General features: G+C 44.0%; 1 protein-coding gene across 3 annotated transcripts in view; it reads left to right on the top strand.

The window, feature by feature from the left end:
• Positions 1-9,291: 9,291 nt before the first annotated feature.
• Positions 9,292-18,342, top strand: part of RSBN1L (round spermatid basic protein 1 like) — a 94,232-nt gene continuing 85,181 nt past the window's right edge. For all 3 annotated transcript variants that reach the window (XM_054017609.1, XM_054017612.1, XM_054017605.1), the window contains exon 1: positions 9,292-9,884. In XM_054017609.1, the coding sequence (XP_053873584.1) occupies positions 9,326-9,884 (559 nt within the window). In that variant the 5' untranslated portion in view covers positions 9,292-9,325. The remainder of the gene's footprint in view (positions 9,885-18,342) is intronic.

Here is an 18,342-nt window from a genome sequence, read left to right as displayed (position 1 = left end):
CACTTCAGGACAGAACAGGAAGTTGCTAAAATAAAGAACAGGTGAAATATTAAAAACACCCCAGAAAACTGAAAATGAGACAGAGAAGTGATCTGAGGCCTTCTGAGGCAAAAGTGTGTCTCTCACCACAATCACCGCAACATGACTGTTTAAAAAAAAAAAAAAAAAAAAAAAGGCAAATTTGTAAATGACAATGGGGGATGTTTTCAGGGGAGGGGAGCCACTCCATGACATTCGTGGGGATTTCTTGGCATTTTAAACTGAAGGTTCAGCAACTGCTTGGAAACTTCTTCACCATGTGCCAAGAAAAAGGGCTAAACGGGTTAAAGACAGAAGGGACTGCTGAGCCTACTGTTAAGGGAGAGAATGTACCCACCTTTACCCAGGGCTCAAGGTGTAACCCTGTTGATTTAGGCATCCCCATCCTTACCCCGTTCCTAGGACTCAGGGCCACCCACACTGAGGGCTCAGGGCATAATTTTCTGTAGGTTTACAGGGTCTTTTACCAGTGAAAGAGCCTTACACAGGAATATCCTTAACCTCTATTTATTAACAATCATCAAAACAGAATGAACATGCTAAACATACAATGAATGCTCACTACATACCATAGGCATGGGAACTAGGGGTGTGGGAGGTGCTGCAGCAGCCCCACGTTTTACGCAGGTTCCTGGCTCCAGCTACTGGCCCCGCACCGGGGGCTCTGCACATAGCCCTGGGGCCCCATGCCCTGTCCTGGTCCCGGCTCCATGCCTAGCTCCAGTCCTGGCCGCTGGCTCCAGTCCCAGCTGCCGGCTCCTGGCCCCATGCCTGTGGTCCTGGCAGTCGGTCCTATGCAAGGGCTCCACACCTACCCCCAGCTGTGGCCCCAGCCTCAGCCCCCATGCCCCTGTCTGCATCCCACAGCCACGGCCCAGCTCCTGGCCCCAGCTCCAGGGGGTGGTGAGGGGTGTGGACAGAAGTAAGGGGGGCATAGCATCCCCACTCTAAAAAGTGTTCCAGTGCCATTCTCACTCCCAATAAGGGAGAGGAACTTTTCTTAATGGCCAGTCAAGATCAGGTCATTTGGGGACTCCAGCTTCTGCACGGTGTGATTAGCAGGGTGTTGAGGCTGGTAGCTCTGACCTTGGGGCTGTGTCCTGGAGTTAAGTTCCAAGGAACTTCCTTTTGGACCCCAATTTATATAGTTAAACTTGAGTCCTGCTTAGCTATACCCTAACCTATCATTTTAAACTAAGATACTATAAAATAAGTCTTTGACCAATCTTAACATATTGTGAAACAATTCTTCACCCAATCATACCCCACCACCTTAGTTGATTTAAATCTTACAAAATTAGTTATCCAACAGACAGAAACAATCAAAGAACCAGACAGAGATCATATTGATAAAACAATAGAGAAGTAGGGACCATAAAGGCAAAACAATAGAAGTATAGATTTTACAATCTCAACTGTTAAGTGATTCCGTGCCCAACAGAATGCTATCAAGCAAAGTTTTCTTTGAACATCTTAAGAGATTCCTTACTTATCTGGGGATGGTGGGTACTATTAGGAGGGCTGCCTTAACAGCCCGATATTACATTGTTTTGATATAATTTAGAAGGAAGGTGAGGATGTGACTTTCTGCTTCTTGGCTCATGGCTGCTGCACTCCTAGTATGACTGCAGAAAAAGGCCTCGGACTTTACACAGCAATTGGTTGGAAACTTCTTCACCATTTGCAGAGAAAAAGGAGCTAACAGATTAAAGACACAAGGGACTGCTGAGCCTACTGTTAAGGGATAGAATGTACCACTCTCTGGTATGGGGGGAAGGGGAATCAGCAGTGCCCAAAACTCTATGTAGGTCCTCATTTAATATTTGTGTTACAGTAGGACAAAAGGGTTCGTTGTGCTATGCCCTGTATAAGCATCAGAAAGATAATCTTAGCTCCACACAGTTTATATATCTCCCATGATTATAGTATCTGAACACTAAAACTCTTAAGTTTGGGGAGTTTGGGCTGATCTTGTTTTGAAAACAAAGCACCCAAGAGTAGGATTTTCATTAATATGTTCCAAAACAACAGACTATGCACACCACTTTGTTGTGTAAATGATTTCCTTTGAGCCATAATACGTTTTGTTTTATTACCAACTCTATGGATCTAGACTGTTAGGGAATTTCATGCAGGCCATCCTGAAGAGGTGGAATAACATATAATCTCCAAGAACAGGTGGGGAAGGAAGGGTAGGTGGAACCTACCCCCTTGGAGGTTTTGTCAAAAAGCACATGAACCAAAGGGTCCTATCACATCAAGTCTCATTGTAAGTGCTGTAGTCCTAATGTTGCATGGGAAATGCCTAATGACCATGCATGAGAATTGATTTTAATAGGTCAAAGGGCTAAGATCATATTTAGATATGGTGCAAGGCCTTGGCAATCTGCCTTGTATTTACACTCTTTATGGCTTTAAGGGTCTACCTCTTAGTAAATGGAAATTGGTCAATACAGAGACAATCATACTCTCAGGCTTTGTATTCTGCCATCACAAAAATTTGATCAGAATTCACCTCTTATATATGTATGTTCCAAAATCTAAGTTTTTTTTGTTTTGTAAAAAGATGCAGTTTTAGTTATTTTGGCTTCCAAGAAAATATCCTAAAAGTGAACAGAGTATAAACTCCATGTAGTTTTATCCTTTTGAGTCTCTGGACAGCCTGCAACAATTGATCCACCCTCTCCAATGGAGTTTTGAAGACTGAAACCAAATGACAACTTCAAATGCCAGCATTGTTAACTATTTGACAGCTGATAATTTTAGCAGAAAGTTTATGCTAAGATGCTTATCTTGATCTCGGATCACTTTCTATGTCTTTTTGGGTGCCAAAAAGCCTCCCATGTCACCCACACAGCTACCAAAGTCTACAGTTCATTCTCCCACCTGAGACAACTTTTAAGTACAGTTATGTATTAATACAAAACTGTTACATACTGAAAATATGGAATAAACCAAATTAAATTGAATATAAAAACAAATAGCACAAGGAATACTATACTGCTTATTTATTTATTTATTTATTTGTAAATCAAAACATCCATTTAAAAATTTACCTATAGCTGCCGGAGAATTTCTGATCTGTAGTCCCAGAGTGCTACAGATACCAGGGCCCTTGCCACAGAATTTAGTTCTAGTTTTGCCACAGAATACACAGAGTCTGGCCAAAAAAGTTTTCCTATAGAGCTGATTAAACCTCCCTGCTATTTTTGTGAACCCTTCATAATGTCTTTCTGCCCTTGAATTGATCAGAGGTCACCAAGGAAGTGGTTATCATACATTGGGGGGAGGGGAGGAAGGGGAAAATAAAAACTGCCAAGCAATCTGAGAAAATTTGTCAGAACTTCAAGCAACTGATGGGAGTTTGAGATTATACATCCTTAGCTGGGTCAAGAAGACGGATGTTTCTAGAAAAGGCCACTCTGACTTCGTCCTGTGGCTGCAGGACATCCAACAGCTTGTGACCTTTCCTTATTTTTCCTTGGACAGTGGAAAAAGGCATTGAATGACTTTCTGAATAACTTAATATCATTTTGGGCCTTGAGGTATTACACAAGATTCAGTCCAATTCCCCAGAGGACACCATCTCAGCACTTGTCATCTGCTGCTGCTTCTAATGTCAGGTAGTCCTGAGAGAGTAATTGAACCTTTCGAATTCTCAACTTGTGACTTTGCTGTAATAGAACAATGTAAAACTTGAATAATTTAATGGAATTGCTCCTTAGCTGACTAGTGTAACAGGAGAATTGGGCTCACTGTATGACATAAGCAGAAGGCAAATGTGGATATACAAGCAATAATCACAGATAAGGAAATGGACATAACAAATGCAAAACTTAGGTATACTGTACAAAAAGATGGGGAAATTAACAATGAAGATTGCAGAAGACAAGTCATTTTTCAAATAAGGAACAGAATAAATCAGTACAACATTAAGAGGAGTTTAGGTAACTTAATGATAGGATAAGCAGATATTGCAGAATTGCTAAATGAATTCTTTATTTTAAATGTTCACAAAAGAATATGCATAGACTGAAGACAAGCACAGAAATACATTTTCTCTAGAAGAAAAACTAAATACTGGAAGAACTCAGTTAAAAATAAAAAGTAAAATAGAAATTATTGAAGGTGGATAATGCACCAGAACCAAACAGGCTCCATTCCAATATTCTGGAGGAGGAATTAAAAGAGAGAAGGAAAGTTCAAGTTATTTAAAATTATTTTTCTTTGACCACGCTCTCTTTTTTTGGAACATTTCCCTCACATCCATGCCTCAAGCATACACTTTCTTCTATTTTGTGGGGAGTGAGGGGGAGGGAAATTCCCTCAATTCTGCCATGTGTCTCTCTTCCATTTTGCTTATAAAATTATGGAGCTCTCATAGCTTTGACTTCATCCTCAATTCATTCCTCCACTCTGGATTCAATCCTCTTTGCTTCCCCAGAATTGTCCTCACTTAGGCTTAAACAGTTGCTTACTGCTCGCTAAATCTAAATGGGGAGTACTTGATCTGTCTGCCTTCCATAATGCTGCTGATCACTTTCCTCCTCCACTTCATCTTTCTCCTTGATTCTTCAACTGTGATTTCTTTCTTCCTTGCTAATCGAACCTTCAGTGTATCCCTTAATGCCTCCTCAATTTCCTCACTTCTTTCCACTGACGTTCACCCACTCTCACTCCACTATTTTCCTGTCTCCCAAGGCTCAAAGTTCAGTTTAATCTTTGGACCAGCTCTTCAGATGTGGCTGAGACACAATTAGTGCATTTTAAAAGTGGGAATGCAAAAAATGCCCTTTGCACTGACTCACCTGATCCTGAGCCCACTGTCCCCAAAGGCTGCTTTAACATACATCGGCTGGCAAGTGTCTGCCTTGATATCCAGAAATTGCCAGGATGTAGGCGAACCTTGTGTATCCCCCTTGCACACAGCTATCCCCCTTATGCTGGTAGCTGGATGCTACTAGGCTATGGTGATGCTATGTTGTTGAGTTTCCCCCTGCATAGTTATGGAGTTCATAAAATTGTAGTCAATGTTGATTTATCAAAGAGAGACAGGCTATGCTTAAGAAAACTCATTAAAAACTCAAAATAACAAATCCCAGATGACAGAATTTGTGAACTTCATGAAAGTTTTCAGTTCAATATCAGCTTAGAACCTACATGATGGTACTGTATAGAAGACTGGCTACTTTAAACTCAATTGTGGCTCCTTGAGCAGGCACAGTTCCTCTTGGAGTTCCTGGAAGCACAGCCACTGTACCACTTGGGTACAGGGTGGCACTTATGTTTCTCTTTATGCAAGTTTTGGAGGGGGCAGGTCACAGATGTTTTTTCCCCTTTTGAGGTGGCTAGCATTGCCAGTATGCAATGTGGCTTTTCCTCTTGTGCAACAGCACAGGGCTAACCACAAGTCTAGCTCTTATGAGGCGAGGCTGAGGGTACTGGGCTTGTTTAATCTGCAGAAGAGAAGAGTAAGGGGGGATTTGATAGCAGCCTTCAACTACCTGAAGGGGGGTTCCAAAGAGGATGGAGCTAGGCTGTTCTCAGTGGTGGCAGATGACAGAACAAGGAGCAATGGTTTCAAGTTGCAGTGGGGGAGGTCTAGGTTGGATATTAGGAAACACTATTTCACTAGGAGGGTGGTGAAGCACGGGAATTGGTTACCTAGGGAGGTGGTGGACTCTCCATTCTTAGAGGTTTTTGAGGCCTGGCTTGACAAAGCCCTGGCTGGGATAATTTAGTTGGTGTTGGTCCTGCTTTGAGCAAGGGGTTGGACTAGATGACCTCTGGAGGTCTCCTCCATCCCTAATCTATGATTCTACCAGTTTAACTATAAATAGTGCAAAATTGTTTGAATCTGTCACATATAAAACCCATGAAAATGAATAAATCCTAAAAAAGTGAGATCTTGAAAGAATTTTAGGTGGAACTGAGTGTCATGGTTTTGATTCTAAGACAAGTTAGAAGATTACGACTGCAGTTACTATGTATGCATGTCTCTACAGGACTGACTAAAAGAGAAATCTAGGGTACCATCCTGACAGTACGAAATGTTAGAATGAGATTTGTATTAAGCTTCCCAAAACAGTTCCAACATAATACATAAAACATAATTGTAATAGGAGAGTATTTACTGAACACTAATCTCCAAATCTAGTGGGGTTTTCTCTGTTGATGCAAAAGACACAGTAAATAGTCTGATTCTTTTCTTTTGTATTACCATAGTGTCTAGGAGCCTTCATCATGAACCAGGACCCTGTTGTGCTAGACACTGTACAAACACAGAACAAGATGGTGCCTGATCCAAGCAGCTTACAATTTAGGTATGTACAGAGATCTTAGTATGAAGTAAGAAATTCATTGTGCTTATCCTGTATTCAAATTTATATTAACAATTTAGTCACTCAACATTTTCTATTATATTAATGGAAAAATATTGACGACTTCTCAACTTGTCTCTAAATTCCCCTGGATGTTAACAAAAGACTATAGCCAAGAAAATTACCTTTGAAATATGAGATAAATTGTGTGTGTATTAATATTTCTCAAGTTTTCTCCATCCCTGTGATTATAGATCTATTCTTACAACTTCTCAATAGAAGAAAAAATCTGATCCAAAACATTTCACATGAACAAAAAAGCCAAGTTAGAAAAAATAAGTTCAGTCATATAAAGATGTAATAGCGATTGTCATGTTAGGAAAGGTTTAGCCATTTAAAATGGTAAAATTAAACAAGTTACAATTACAGCTATTGCAGATTCAGTCACTCTCTGAAGTTTTAAGCTCCCTCATGTGGCTCTAAAGATCCTAAGATTAGGAGTCAAGTTAATCTCACTTGATTATTTAGGGTGAGTACTACAATTGAATTTGGGTACCTCTTAAGCCAGGGGTGGGCAAACCTTTTGGCCCAAAGGCCACATCTTGGAATAGAAATCGTATGGCAGGCCATGAATGCTCACAAAATTGAGGTTGGGGTGTGGGAAGGAGATGGCTAAAGCACCAGTGGCAGAAGTTTCTTGCTAAGGCTGTTTGATTGTAGCATAAAGATTGTTTTAAATTGTGGTTGTGAGAATGGCCAAAAAAAAAAGTTCCTTTCCACTATCCTAGCACCTACAAAGTCTTGGGCAACAGATTTGTTTCAGGTGGTAGTCTGGTAAATCCAGACTGTCTCAGTTAAGTAGCTAATATGGATCCCTCCTGTTGCAAGGTAATTATTGGCTATTTTGCAGACAAGATTGATCAGATTAGGGGGGCTGTCTATTTCTGTAGTGACAGAACAAGGTCTTGAGGAAACATGGGCCTCATCTTTGCTGCTAGAGTTTCAGACAACTATGCTTCTTGATATACTAGAGTTGCTTGGGAGAACTTGATCCCACGACATATGCTTTGGATTCAGATCCTTCCTAGATGGTGAAAGCCAGTGGGCAAGTATTGGGTCACTTACTTGTGGAGATTATTAACACTGCTCTTTAAAAGGGCAGGCTGCCTATTGCTTGAAAGGAAGCAAGAGTGTGGCCTCTGTTCAAAAAGTCATTGCTGAACTTTGACAATCTTGCTAATTACCATCATCTTCCCTTTTTGTGTATGATTGTGGAGAAGGCTGTTGTGAGATAATCACAGTATTTAAATTCCTTTGATCTTCTTGACCCTTGTCAGTCTGGGCATAGACCTGGCTATGGCACAGACTGCACTGGCTGATGAGGGAAGGGATAGCTCAGTGGTTTGAGCATTGGCCTGCTAAACCTAGGGTTGTGAGTTCAATCTTGGAGGTGGCCATTTAGGAATCTGAGGCTTGGTCTACACTAAACCCCCAAATCGAACTAAGGTACGCAACTTCAGCTACGTGAATAACGTAGCTGAAGTTCCAAGTACCTTAGTTCGAACTTACCTCGGTCCACACGCGGCAGGCAGGCTCCCCCGTCAACTCCGCGGTACTCCTCTCGTCTAGCTGGAGTACCGCAGTCGACGGCGAGCACTTCCTGGTTCGACTTATCGCGTCCACACAAGACGCGATAAGTCAAACCCAGAACTTCGATTGCCAGCCGCCGAATTAGCGGCTGGGTGTAGACATACCCTGAGGCAAATATCTGTCTGGGGATTGGTCCTGCTTTGAGCAGAGGGTTGGACTAGATGACCTCCTGAGGTCCCTTCCAACCCCAAGATTCTATGATCTTGTCTTAGTGGTGAAGACCAGGTGTCTAGGCAGATGGTATTGGTGTTGATCCTGAGATATCGCTGACTTACCTGCAGACCCTAGTGAGAATGGTTAGGCTTGCTCTGCAGTGGCTTTGTTCTTTTCTCTTGGATATAGCTCAATAAGTAGTTGTGGGCAATTGCTCCTCTTCCTGAAGAGCTTTAACATAGGATACTGCAGGGAGATGGCATAGGTAACATTAGCTCCTTTGACTGAAGGTGTATGTCTCCCATAATAGTTAATAGTGTTTGAAATTTAGGGCTGATTTTACCTCCCAATTGCTGTTTGATAATCTTATTACAGCAGTAGTCCACTGAGGCTTTTACTATCTGTATGTGGCTAGCACGTTAGGACTTTTTTCCTTCAGATTCTAACTTTGCCACTACAGTATTATCCATGCTTTGGTCACCTCAATATTGGACTAATGCAATGCACTCTCCATTTGGAGACTGAAACTATGGAGAATGCAGATACTCGCTTAGAATGGGCACCTCAATGAGCACACATGACACCAGTATTCTGGAATCTACATCCTTCAGATGGAGTTTAGGTTGTTAGGGCTTTATAGGTTGTAACTAAATAGCATGGGACCAGCCTACTGAAAGGACTTCCTCTTTCCCCATGCACCGTTCGCCCGTGCACTCTGGTTGCACCCGAGGCCGGCGTCTGTGGTGCTCTAGGGGCCCCAGCCCTGCGCCAGGGAGAGGCGCGGTGCTCCAGCTCCCAGCGTCCCCGCGTGGTAAAATGACAGGCGTGGCCCAGCCACCTCCCGCGCCCTGCCTGCCCCTCAGGCTGCCGCGCGCTCCCCTTCCTGCCTACTCCCGCTTCAAGTGTCTCCGCCCCCTGAGCAGCTGAGCTGCCCATGACAGCAGCCCTGCCACCCCTCACCCACCAACTGCGCACTCAGCCGAGCCCGCCTTCCCTAGCCCCCTCTGAGCTCGCCCCTCTCCCCTGCGATTGGCTGGGCGCGTTGTCTCTCCGGCGCCTCCCCCTCCCATTGGGCGAAACCATGGCGCCGCGGCCCTGCTCCCCGCCCCTCCCGGTGCTATCGGTTGATCCGAGCGGAGAGTAAATAGAAGCAGGAGCGCAAAATGGCGGAGTCTCCCAGTCCCGTTCGCGGCGCAGCGCCGCCGGAGCAGGAGGCGTTCGGCGCCAGGCCGCCTCCGGCCACCAAGGCTTCCCGGGGGCCCCAGCCGGCCGCCAAGAGGCTGAAGGGAGCTGACGAGAAGGGCCTGAAGGGCCCCAAGCGCGTCAACGGCGAAGGGGGCGGTGGTGGCGGGAGTAATAGGCAGCCGCCGCCACCACCAGCGTCGGGCTACGGCGGCCCCACCGCCTGGGGCTTCGCGGCGCTCCCTGCCGGCCCACCCGGGGGCGGCGGAGGCTTCGCTTTCCCCTCGCAACTGCACGGCAAGCTGTTGCCGCCCGCCGTGTTGCTGCCGGCCCCCTCCCACCAGCAGCACCAGCACCGCCACCACAGGCATCGCCTGGACCCGGCCGCCGGCGCGGGTGGCGGTGGCAGCAGCAAACCCAAGAGGCCCAAGGAGAAGCGGGACAAGGAGAAGCGGAAGCACGGGGCCCTGGCGGCGGGAGGCGGGCTGAGCGCGGCCGGCCGGGAGGAGAACGGCGAGGTGAAGCTGCTGTTGCAGAAAGGTGGGTGCCCGGGGCTGCGCTCCGTGGCGCCGGGTGACTGAACCCTCAATCCCCCCTCCCCCTCGCCCCGGGCTGGGACACCTGAGAAGCCGCCGGTTTCAATGGAGGCCTTGGAGGGAGGGTGTCTGAGGAGGAGGTGATGGGAGGGGCTGGGGGAGCAATCAATGAGGGGGATGTGGCAGGGCCTGGAGGAGACAGGAAGGGGGCAGCACCGCGGGGGGGAGGGCGTGGCTGGCAGGTGGGGGTTTCCCGGGTACGGGGCTTTGGGTCTCCCTGAAGCTGCTGGGCTGGGAGCAGGAAATGGTTGTAATGTTGAGTTACTCTTTGATCGGAATGGCTGCCTCTCTTCCTCCCCCTCCCCCCAGTGAATACGTTGGTGTATGAAGGGTGTTTCTAAGGGAGTGTGCCCGCGTCCACCCCCGACAACGGAAGGGGCCGGGGATACCTAGGCTTGGAGTGCACGTTGGGAGAGACAGTTGCTGTTGTGTAGGTTTCCTAGAGAAGGCGGCAGCAACAGCTCGGTCTGGCGGATCCTGTCAAAAAAGGGGGTGTGGAATTAGCGATGGCGTCAGCTGGAAGCTGCCAGAGGCCTTAGGTTTTCATACCTATTAGGGAAATAAGGATGGCTAGTGGTCTGATTCAGTTCATCAAATGAAACTCTTCTTGCCATTGCTGTGGAAATAATTAATATTCTGAGAAGGTGTAAGCTGCAAGCGCTTTCCTGTAACAGATATGAGACCCTGGTGTGTGTTTTTTTTTTTTTTTTTTTTTTTTTCCAGGCTATTAATTTTTGATGGGGTGTGCCATGCAGTGGCAGAGAACAACATGCTTCTAGACTCTAGAGAGGTGGCCACTGAACACCCCATCTGAGTGTCTATTCAGAATCCTTTCCTGAGGATCATCAGGGTAAAACTTCTGAGAAGTACTTAGGAGGGTTCAGAAGAAACTGAAGGTGTTTTGGGCTGACTTAAGTGGGTGAACATAACTACAGAGAGCTTGTACTTTCCCCTGGAGGAGTGGTAGATAATGTGTTGGCTTTTTTATGTTTGACCAAAATCATCACACAACTTTAGGGTCTACAAGCCCCTCTTCCTATGTACGATGAGAAGAACTTAGAACAATTCCTGATGCTTAGAACTATCTTAGGCTAGTGGCCATTTTAGTTAAAACTTAGCTTGTTTTAATAATTAGGTTCTTTCTATTCATATTTTTAGTCATTAATGTTAAACCTTGATCCAGTAAAGACTTTAAGGACATGCTTTGTGTTATGAATAGTTCTGTATATTATTCGCAAGCTTAAAGTTAAATACGTGCATATGTCTTTGTGGGATTGGGGTCTTAAATACTAGACGTTTCTGGTATTTAAATCGACAAGCCAGAGACACAATAGTTGAACAAGTAAAATACTTAAGACTAATTATGAAAATATTTTCTTCCACAAGTCTCACTAAAAATACTTATCTTTTTTAAAGGTAATTCTCCATATATCTGTCTAATAGGGATGAAGTCTTCCTGCCTGCTAGGAAAATGGGTACTAAGAGCTACCCAGCAGTATGTTTGCTACAAAGTTCTGGAAAAAATCTCTTCTTCATTGAGTGTTATATTGTCTCAATGTGTCCCAAACATATAAATGCATCTGTGCAAACAATGTTACAATAGCTAGATAAAATGTCTCTAAATCTTTAAAAGATACTGTGTGATAAAAATGATTGTCACATGAAGCTGGGCCTTCTTGAAAATAGTGGTTGGCCCTTTTATTAAAGGTTCTACAACAACAGGCTTTTCTCTGGGAAATGACAAACAGAGATTGTATATGGACAGGCAAAAGTACTTGAGATTTTAGCTGTAAAGCCTTGTGAACATTTTGTCCTAAACTTTCAATTACTGTTTGAAAAATCCATGCACCCTAATGGGTAAAACTTTTCAAAGCAATTGAGGGCCACACAACATCAATTTTCCATAGCATTCTGTGGTGGTTTTTAATCTTGCTTTTTTTGACTGTAATTATAACTTTCTAAATGTGAATTTAACATAAGCTGATGCAGTATCATCATCATCCTGAGTCTGCAGCCAGACAGTCCCCCTGCTTTTACTGCTGGGAAAATGATGAGCAGCATCATGAAATTTACAAGGTTGGTCACTTTTTCATAATTGGTATTCAGAACACGGGCAGTATTGAAACAGTAAATTTCACATTTGCTTGAGGAAAGCTATGAGAATTAGCAGAGGTATGTCCTGGAATTATTCAAGGGAGAGGAGATCCTAGAAGAGACTGAGGGGGAATGATATAGTGGTAGAGAGAGATTCTTCATGCCCTGGTTGTTTTAGGGATGGGGATAAACTCTTCCTGGTGGGATGTCTACCATGCTTTCCAAGTCTTGAGTTTTCTGGGTGTTGTAGCAAATTCCTAGTATAACTAGGAATCATGAAACTAAATTTAAAAAGGGGAAACTGTTACCTGTATACCAGTGGTTCCCAACATTTCCAGACTACTGTACCCTTTCAGGAGTCTGATTTGTCTTGTGTACCCCAGGTTTCATCTCACTTAACTACTTACTTTGTATTTTTATGTCTGATTTTATAAGCATCACAGCACTCTATTACTAAAAATTGGTTACATTCTCATTTTTAGCATATAATTATAAAATCAATTGGAATATAAATATTGTACTTGCATGTCAGTGTATAGTGTGTATATAGAGCAGTATAAACAAGCCATTGTATGAAATTTTAGTTCATACTGACTTGGTTAATGATTTTTATGTAGCCTGTTATAAAACTAGGCAAATATCTAGATGAGTTGATGTATCCCCTGGAAGACCTCTGTGTATCCTCAAGGGTATGCGTACTCCTGGTTGAGAACCACTGCTGTATATAATTAAGTCCTGACATACATAGTAGGCTGTGGAAACAGTCTTCTGAGACACATTGTGATGGTCCTGTTTTTAGATGCTTAAAATTAGGTTGGAAAAGGCACCTTAGGGAATGTACCTTAGGGAATAATCCTGAACTGGCAGGGAAATAGAAGATACCTTAGTCTCTTCCCATTTCCAGCACTTTTTAAACAGGTCTGTGTATCAGCTAGTCTTTTTGTTAATGGTACTGAACTCTGCTTTCAGCTGTTGTGTTGCTGAAATGAGAAATAGCAGTTGGCTGAGAAACAGACAAATAGAGTCCTTGGGCTTTGTTTTTATAAAAATATTATTAATGTAATTTAGTGCAGTACTAACAATCTAAATGTCTCAAATACATTTCAGAAGCAAGTCTTCCAATCTTTATAATTGGCATGAGTTTAGGAGCATGTGATGGGCTTCACCTGAGTAGGGAAGGAAATAGACTTCTGGGAGGGAGGCTGGCTCATCTAATCAAAAGAGCTTTAAACTAGGAAGTTTGGGGAGACGGTTGGGAGATGCACAGTTAATCTCCACGCCAGATTCCAGTATGGAAAAGGTGAGTAAAAGGAGAGGAGACATAGCCGGGGAGATGAGATTGGACATAGGAAGGACAGGGGGGACGGACACAAGGAGGCCCGCAACATATAGTGCTGCTAATGAGAGACGGGCTAAACGACATACATTAGGGTGTTTATACACCAATGCCAGAAGCCTAGGTAACAAAATGGAGGAATTGGAGCTCTTGGTCCAGGAACTGAAACCGGATATCGTAGGAATAACGGAAACGTGGTGGAATGGCAGTCACGACTGGAACACAGGTATGGAGGGGTATGCGCTGTTTAGGAAAGACCGGAACAAGGGTAAAGGTGGGGGGGTGGCCTTGTATGTCAATAGTGAAATAAACTGTAAAGAAATAATAGTAGATGGATTAGATAACACAGAGTCTGTCTGGGCAATACTCACACTGGGTAATAGGACTACTAGAGCCTCTCCGGGGATAGTGCTTGGAGTGTGCTATAGACCGCCGGGATCGACCCAGGATATGGATAAGGAACTATTTAATGTGTTTAGAGAAGTAATTACTAACAGAAACTGGGTAATTATGGGGGACTTTAACTTCCCGGATATAGATTGGGGAACAAATGCTAGTAGCAATAACAGGGCTCAGATGTTCCTAGAAGTGCTTGCTGATCAATTCCTCCATCAAGTGGTAACTGAACCGACGAGGGGGGAGGCCATTTTAGATTTGATTCTAGCAAGTAGTGAGGACCTTGTTGAGGAAGTGGTAGTAGGGGACAATTTGGGCTCCAGTGATCATGAGCTAATTCGGTTTAAAATACATGGAAGGAGTAACAGAATTAAATCAAAGACTAGGGTTTATAATTTTAAAAAGGCCAATTTTAACAAACTAAGGGGACTGGTAAGGGAAGTGGATTGGGCAAACGTATTAATGGATTTAAAAGCAGAAGAAGCCTGGGATTACTTTAAGTTAAAGATGCATGAGCTGTCGGAGGCCTGTATTCCAAAAAAGGGAAAAAGATTACTAAGCAAGAGATTTAGACCGAGCTGGATGAGCGACCGACTCAAAGGGGCGATTAGGAAAAAACAGAAAGCGTTTAAAGAGTGGAAGAGGGGAGGGATCAGTAAGGAAATGTACCTAAGTGAAGTCAGAGAATGTAGAGATAGAGTGAGAAAGGCCAAAGGCCGTGTAGAGTTGGACCTAGCGAGGGGAATTAAAAGCAATAGTAAGAGGTTTTACAGCCACATAAATAGGAAGAAAGCAAAGAAAGAAGAAGTGGGACCGCTGAAGTCTATTGCCGGAGAGGAGATTAAAGACAATCTAGGCATGGCGCAATATCTTAATGAATATTTTGCATCGGTGTTTAATGAGGCCAATGAAGGTATTAGGGATACTAGCACCACTATAGAGGGGCACTCGGGATGGGGGATTACCGTATCCGAGGTAGAAACAAAACTTGAACGCCTTAATGGGGCTAAGTCGGGAGGACCGGACGATCTACATCCGAGAATATTGAAGGAATTGGCGCGGGAAATAGCAGGCCCGTTAGCGATAATATTTAATGAATCTGTAAACTCGGGGGTGGTCCCGTTAGACTGGAGAATAGCTAATGTGGTTCCTATTTTCAAGAAAGGGAAAAAAAGTGATCCGGGTAACTACAGGCCTGTTAGTCTAACATCTGTAGTGTGCAAGGTGTTAGAGAAAATTCTGAAAGAGAAACTAGTGGAGGACCTGGAGGGTAGTGGCAATTGCGATAAATTACAACATGGTTTTACGAAGGGCAGATCGTGCCAAACGAATCTGATCTCCTTCTTTGAGAAAGTAATGGATTTATTAGATAAGGGAAATGCGGTGGACCTAATATACCTGGATTTCAGTAAAGCGTTTGATACTGTACCCCATGAGGAATTATTGGTTAAACTGAAAAACATGGGGATAGATATGAAAATCCAGAAGTGGATAAGGAATTGGTTACTGGGGAGAATGCAGCGGGTTGTATTAAAGGGTGAACTGTCAGGTTGGAGGGAGGTTACTAGTGGAGTGCCTCAAGGTTCGGTTTTGGGACCCATTTTATTTAATCTATTTATAACTGACCTCGGAACCGATTGCAGGAGTGGGCTGATAAAATTTGCGGATGATACGAAGGTGGGAGGCGGCGTAAATTCGGAGGAGGACAGGGATATCCTGCAGGGAGACTTGAATGAGCTTGTGAATTGGAGTATCAGAAATAAGATGAAATTTAATAGTGAAAAGTGTAAGGTGATGCATTTGGGGATGACTAATAACAATTTTAGTTACAAGATGGGGACGCATTGGTTAGAAGTTACGGAAGAGGAGAAGGACCTAGGGGTTCTTGTAGACCGCAGGATGACTGAGTCGACAATGTGACGTGGCGGTGAAAAAAGCCAATGCGGTCTTGGGATGCATTAGGTGAGGTATATCTAGTAGGGATAAGGAGGTCCTGCTTCCGTAGTACAAGGCGCTGGTGAGACCTCATTTGGAGTACTGTGTGCAGTTCTGGTCTCCCATGTTTAAAAAAGATGAACTCAAACTGGAACGGGTGCAGAGAAGGGCCACTAGGATGATCAGAGGAATGGAAAAGCTGTCGTACGAAAGGAGACTAGAGGAGCTTGGGTTGTTTAGTCTGACAAAGCGAAGGCTGAGAGGGGATATGATTGCTATCTTTAAATATATTAGAGGGATTAATACAAGGGAGGGAGAAGAATTATTCCAGCTTAGTACTAACGTGGATACCAGAACGAATGGATACAAACTGGCCGTGGGGAAGTTCAGACTTGAAATTAGACGAAGGTTTCTGACCGTCAGAGGGGTGAAATATTGGAACGGCCTACCGAGGGAAACGGTGGGGGCGACGGACCTGTCTGGTTTTAAGATAAAGTTAGATAAGTTTATGGAGGGAATGGTTTAATGGTAAAACATAGTAGTCAAGGAAAGCCAAGCAATGGTGGGTAAATAGTATAATGGCTAACGGGGTCGGGCTGGAGACTCTTGCCTATATGCTCGGGGTCTTACTGATCGCCACATTTGGGGTCGGGAAGGAATTTTCCTCCAGGGCAGATTGGCTGAGCCTCTGGAGGTTTTTCGCCTTCCTCCGCAGCATGGGGCAGGGATCTCTAGCAGGAGGGTCTCTGCCGATTGAAGTCACTAAAAACAGGATTGGGGACTTCAACAGCAGAGTCCAGGGAAGGGGTAGGGACGGTTTCATGGCCTGCAGCATGCAGGGGGTCAGACCAGATGATCATAATGGTCCCTTCTGACCTTAAAGTCTATGAGTCTATGAGTGAAGAAACTTCACCTTGTCGCAATTGTCAAGAAAAGTTGTCTTTGCCAACAGACAGGGAGAATGATTTGCAGTGGCATCTCCATAGTCCTAATTTGTTGTTTGATGGCTAGAGAATAATGTTTTGGAGGGGAGAAAGGAAGTGGGGTTTTCTCCTTCTGTTTCAAATGATTGTACTTAAATCTTTAATCAGTCAGGGCGGTTGATTTTTGTTCACTTACTGGGTATCCTTCTTTGGTAGTTGAGCTCATTACTGAGGAACCTTCTCTTCCTGAGTAATGCAAAGAAATTAAATCTTGTAGACCAAGGATGTGAAGCTCATTTGGATGAGAGGGACAGATCCCATGTTTAATTATGGTCTGAGTGCCCAGGTATAAATTCAAAATGGCATCCTTCCTTCCTTCCACAATGACACTAATGATAGTAGGCAATTCCCACAGACATCAAGGGGACTATCGAGTATTTATGTAGTATCTAAACTCTTATTTCTGTATTTTCTTTTCTGCAGCAGCTCCCAGTTCCTGCTCCTTGAGGGCTTTTCTCCCTCCTAACCTGTTCCGTCCACCAGAATGATTGGATAATGTTGACTTGGCAGTGCCATCACCATGATGGTCTCTAATGTTGACACTTGAACATCATAACTTCGATTTAAACTCTGTTCATTTTTTGGGAGGTTCTCTGCAGCCATGAGAGTGAGAAACTTTTTTTTTTTTTAAAAGAGCTTAGATTCCACATAATCGGAGTACATACTCCTGGGGGAAATCTGTGCCACTGCACAATTTGTGCAGAATTCATGTTGTGTACAGAACTTCCTTTCCCCCCACAGAATTGGTGCTGCAGAGCTGCTGGCTGCCATAGGGGCTACTGGACCCGACAGAGTCCAGCTTCCTAGCTCGCAAATAGAAGATGCAGCCTGGGGGAGGGGAAGGAAGAGCTGAAAGTTCTGAGGAGCTGCAGTTCCCAGCAGACTCTGAAGGAAGGAGTTGGCTTGCAGGAAACTCTGTACAAGCCTGAGACCCAGGTTGTTTTTCCCTCTGGGTTCCTGGGCTCTGGAAGGCGCCTCCCCAGCTGGGCTCTGGGGAGGATGGGTCACAGGTTTCTGGGCGGGGGGGCTGGTATGGATGTCTGGGCTGAGGGGGGCCAGCAGCTGGGCTCACGGGGGGAGGAGAGGGGTTAGAGGAACAGAAACTGGGTTGTCGTAGGGTTTTATTTAATTAACTCTTTACTCTGGGGGGATTTTTGTTGTTTGTTTTGTTATAGACATAGTTGCTGACAGATATTTTGAAATAAACTACCAAAATAATTGAAACTGGTATGATTATATAGTGTTTTTTGATAAATAAAATATGCATAATTTTGCAGAACTCAAAAATACTGTGCAGTTTTTTTTTGTGCAGAATTCCCCCAGGATTAGAATTATGTCATGCACCCTGTGGTAAGTAATGTGTTGCTGCGTAAAAGCATAGAATGACCATCCTCAGTTTCTTCTGAACAAAACTGAAAACTTATCAAGCTAAAGCAATATAACACAGGTATAGAGATAAAATTTAGATGATTAAATTCCATGACCAAGCATGACATGATTCTCATTCAGAAAATCTTGTAGTAGCTAAAGAGCACAGGATTCTGCAGCAGAATGCCATGTTATTAAACATAAACAAGATGTCAAAATGATGCAACTGTCTTTCATTTAAAAAAAAAATTGAGACCTGTAGCAGAAAAGGTTACCTTCAGAAGACACAT

The sequence above is a fragment of the Malaclemys terrapin genome, chromosome 1, assembly GCF_027887155.1.
Source record: "Malaclemys terrapin pileata isolate rMalTer1 chromosome 1, rMalTer1.hap1, whole genome shotgun sequence".
NCBI classification, from domain to species: Eukaryota; Metazoa; Chordata; order Testudines; family Emydidae; genus Malaclemys; species Malaclemys terrapin.
The sequence above is the reverse complement of the archived record's forward strand: the minus strand, read 5'-3'. Positions and strand labels throughout refer to the sequence as shown.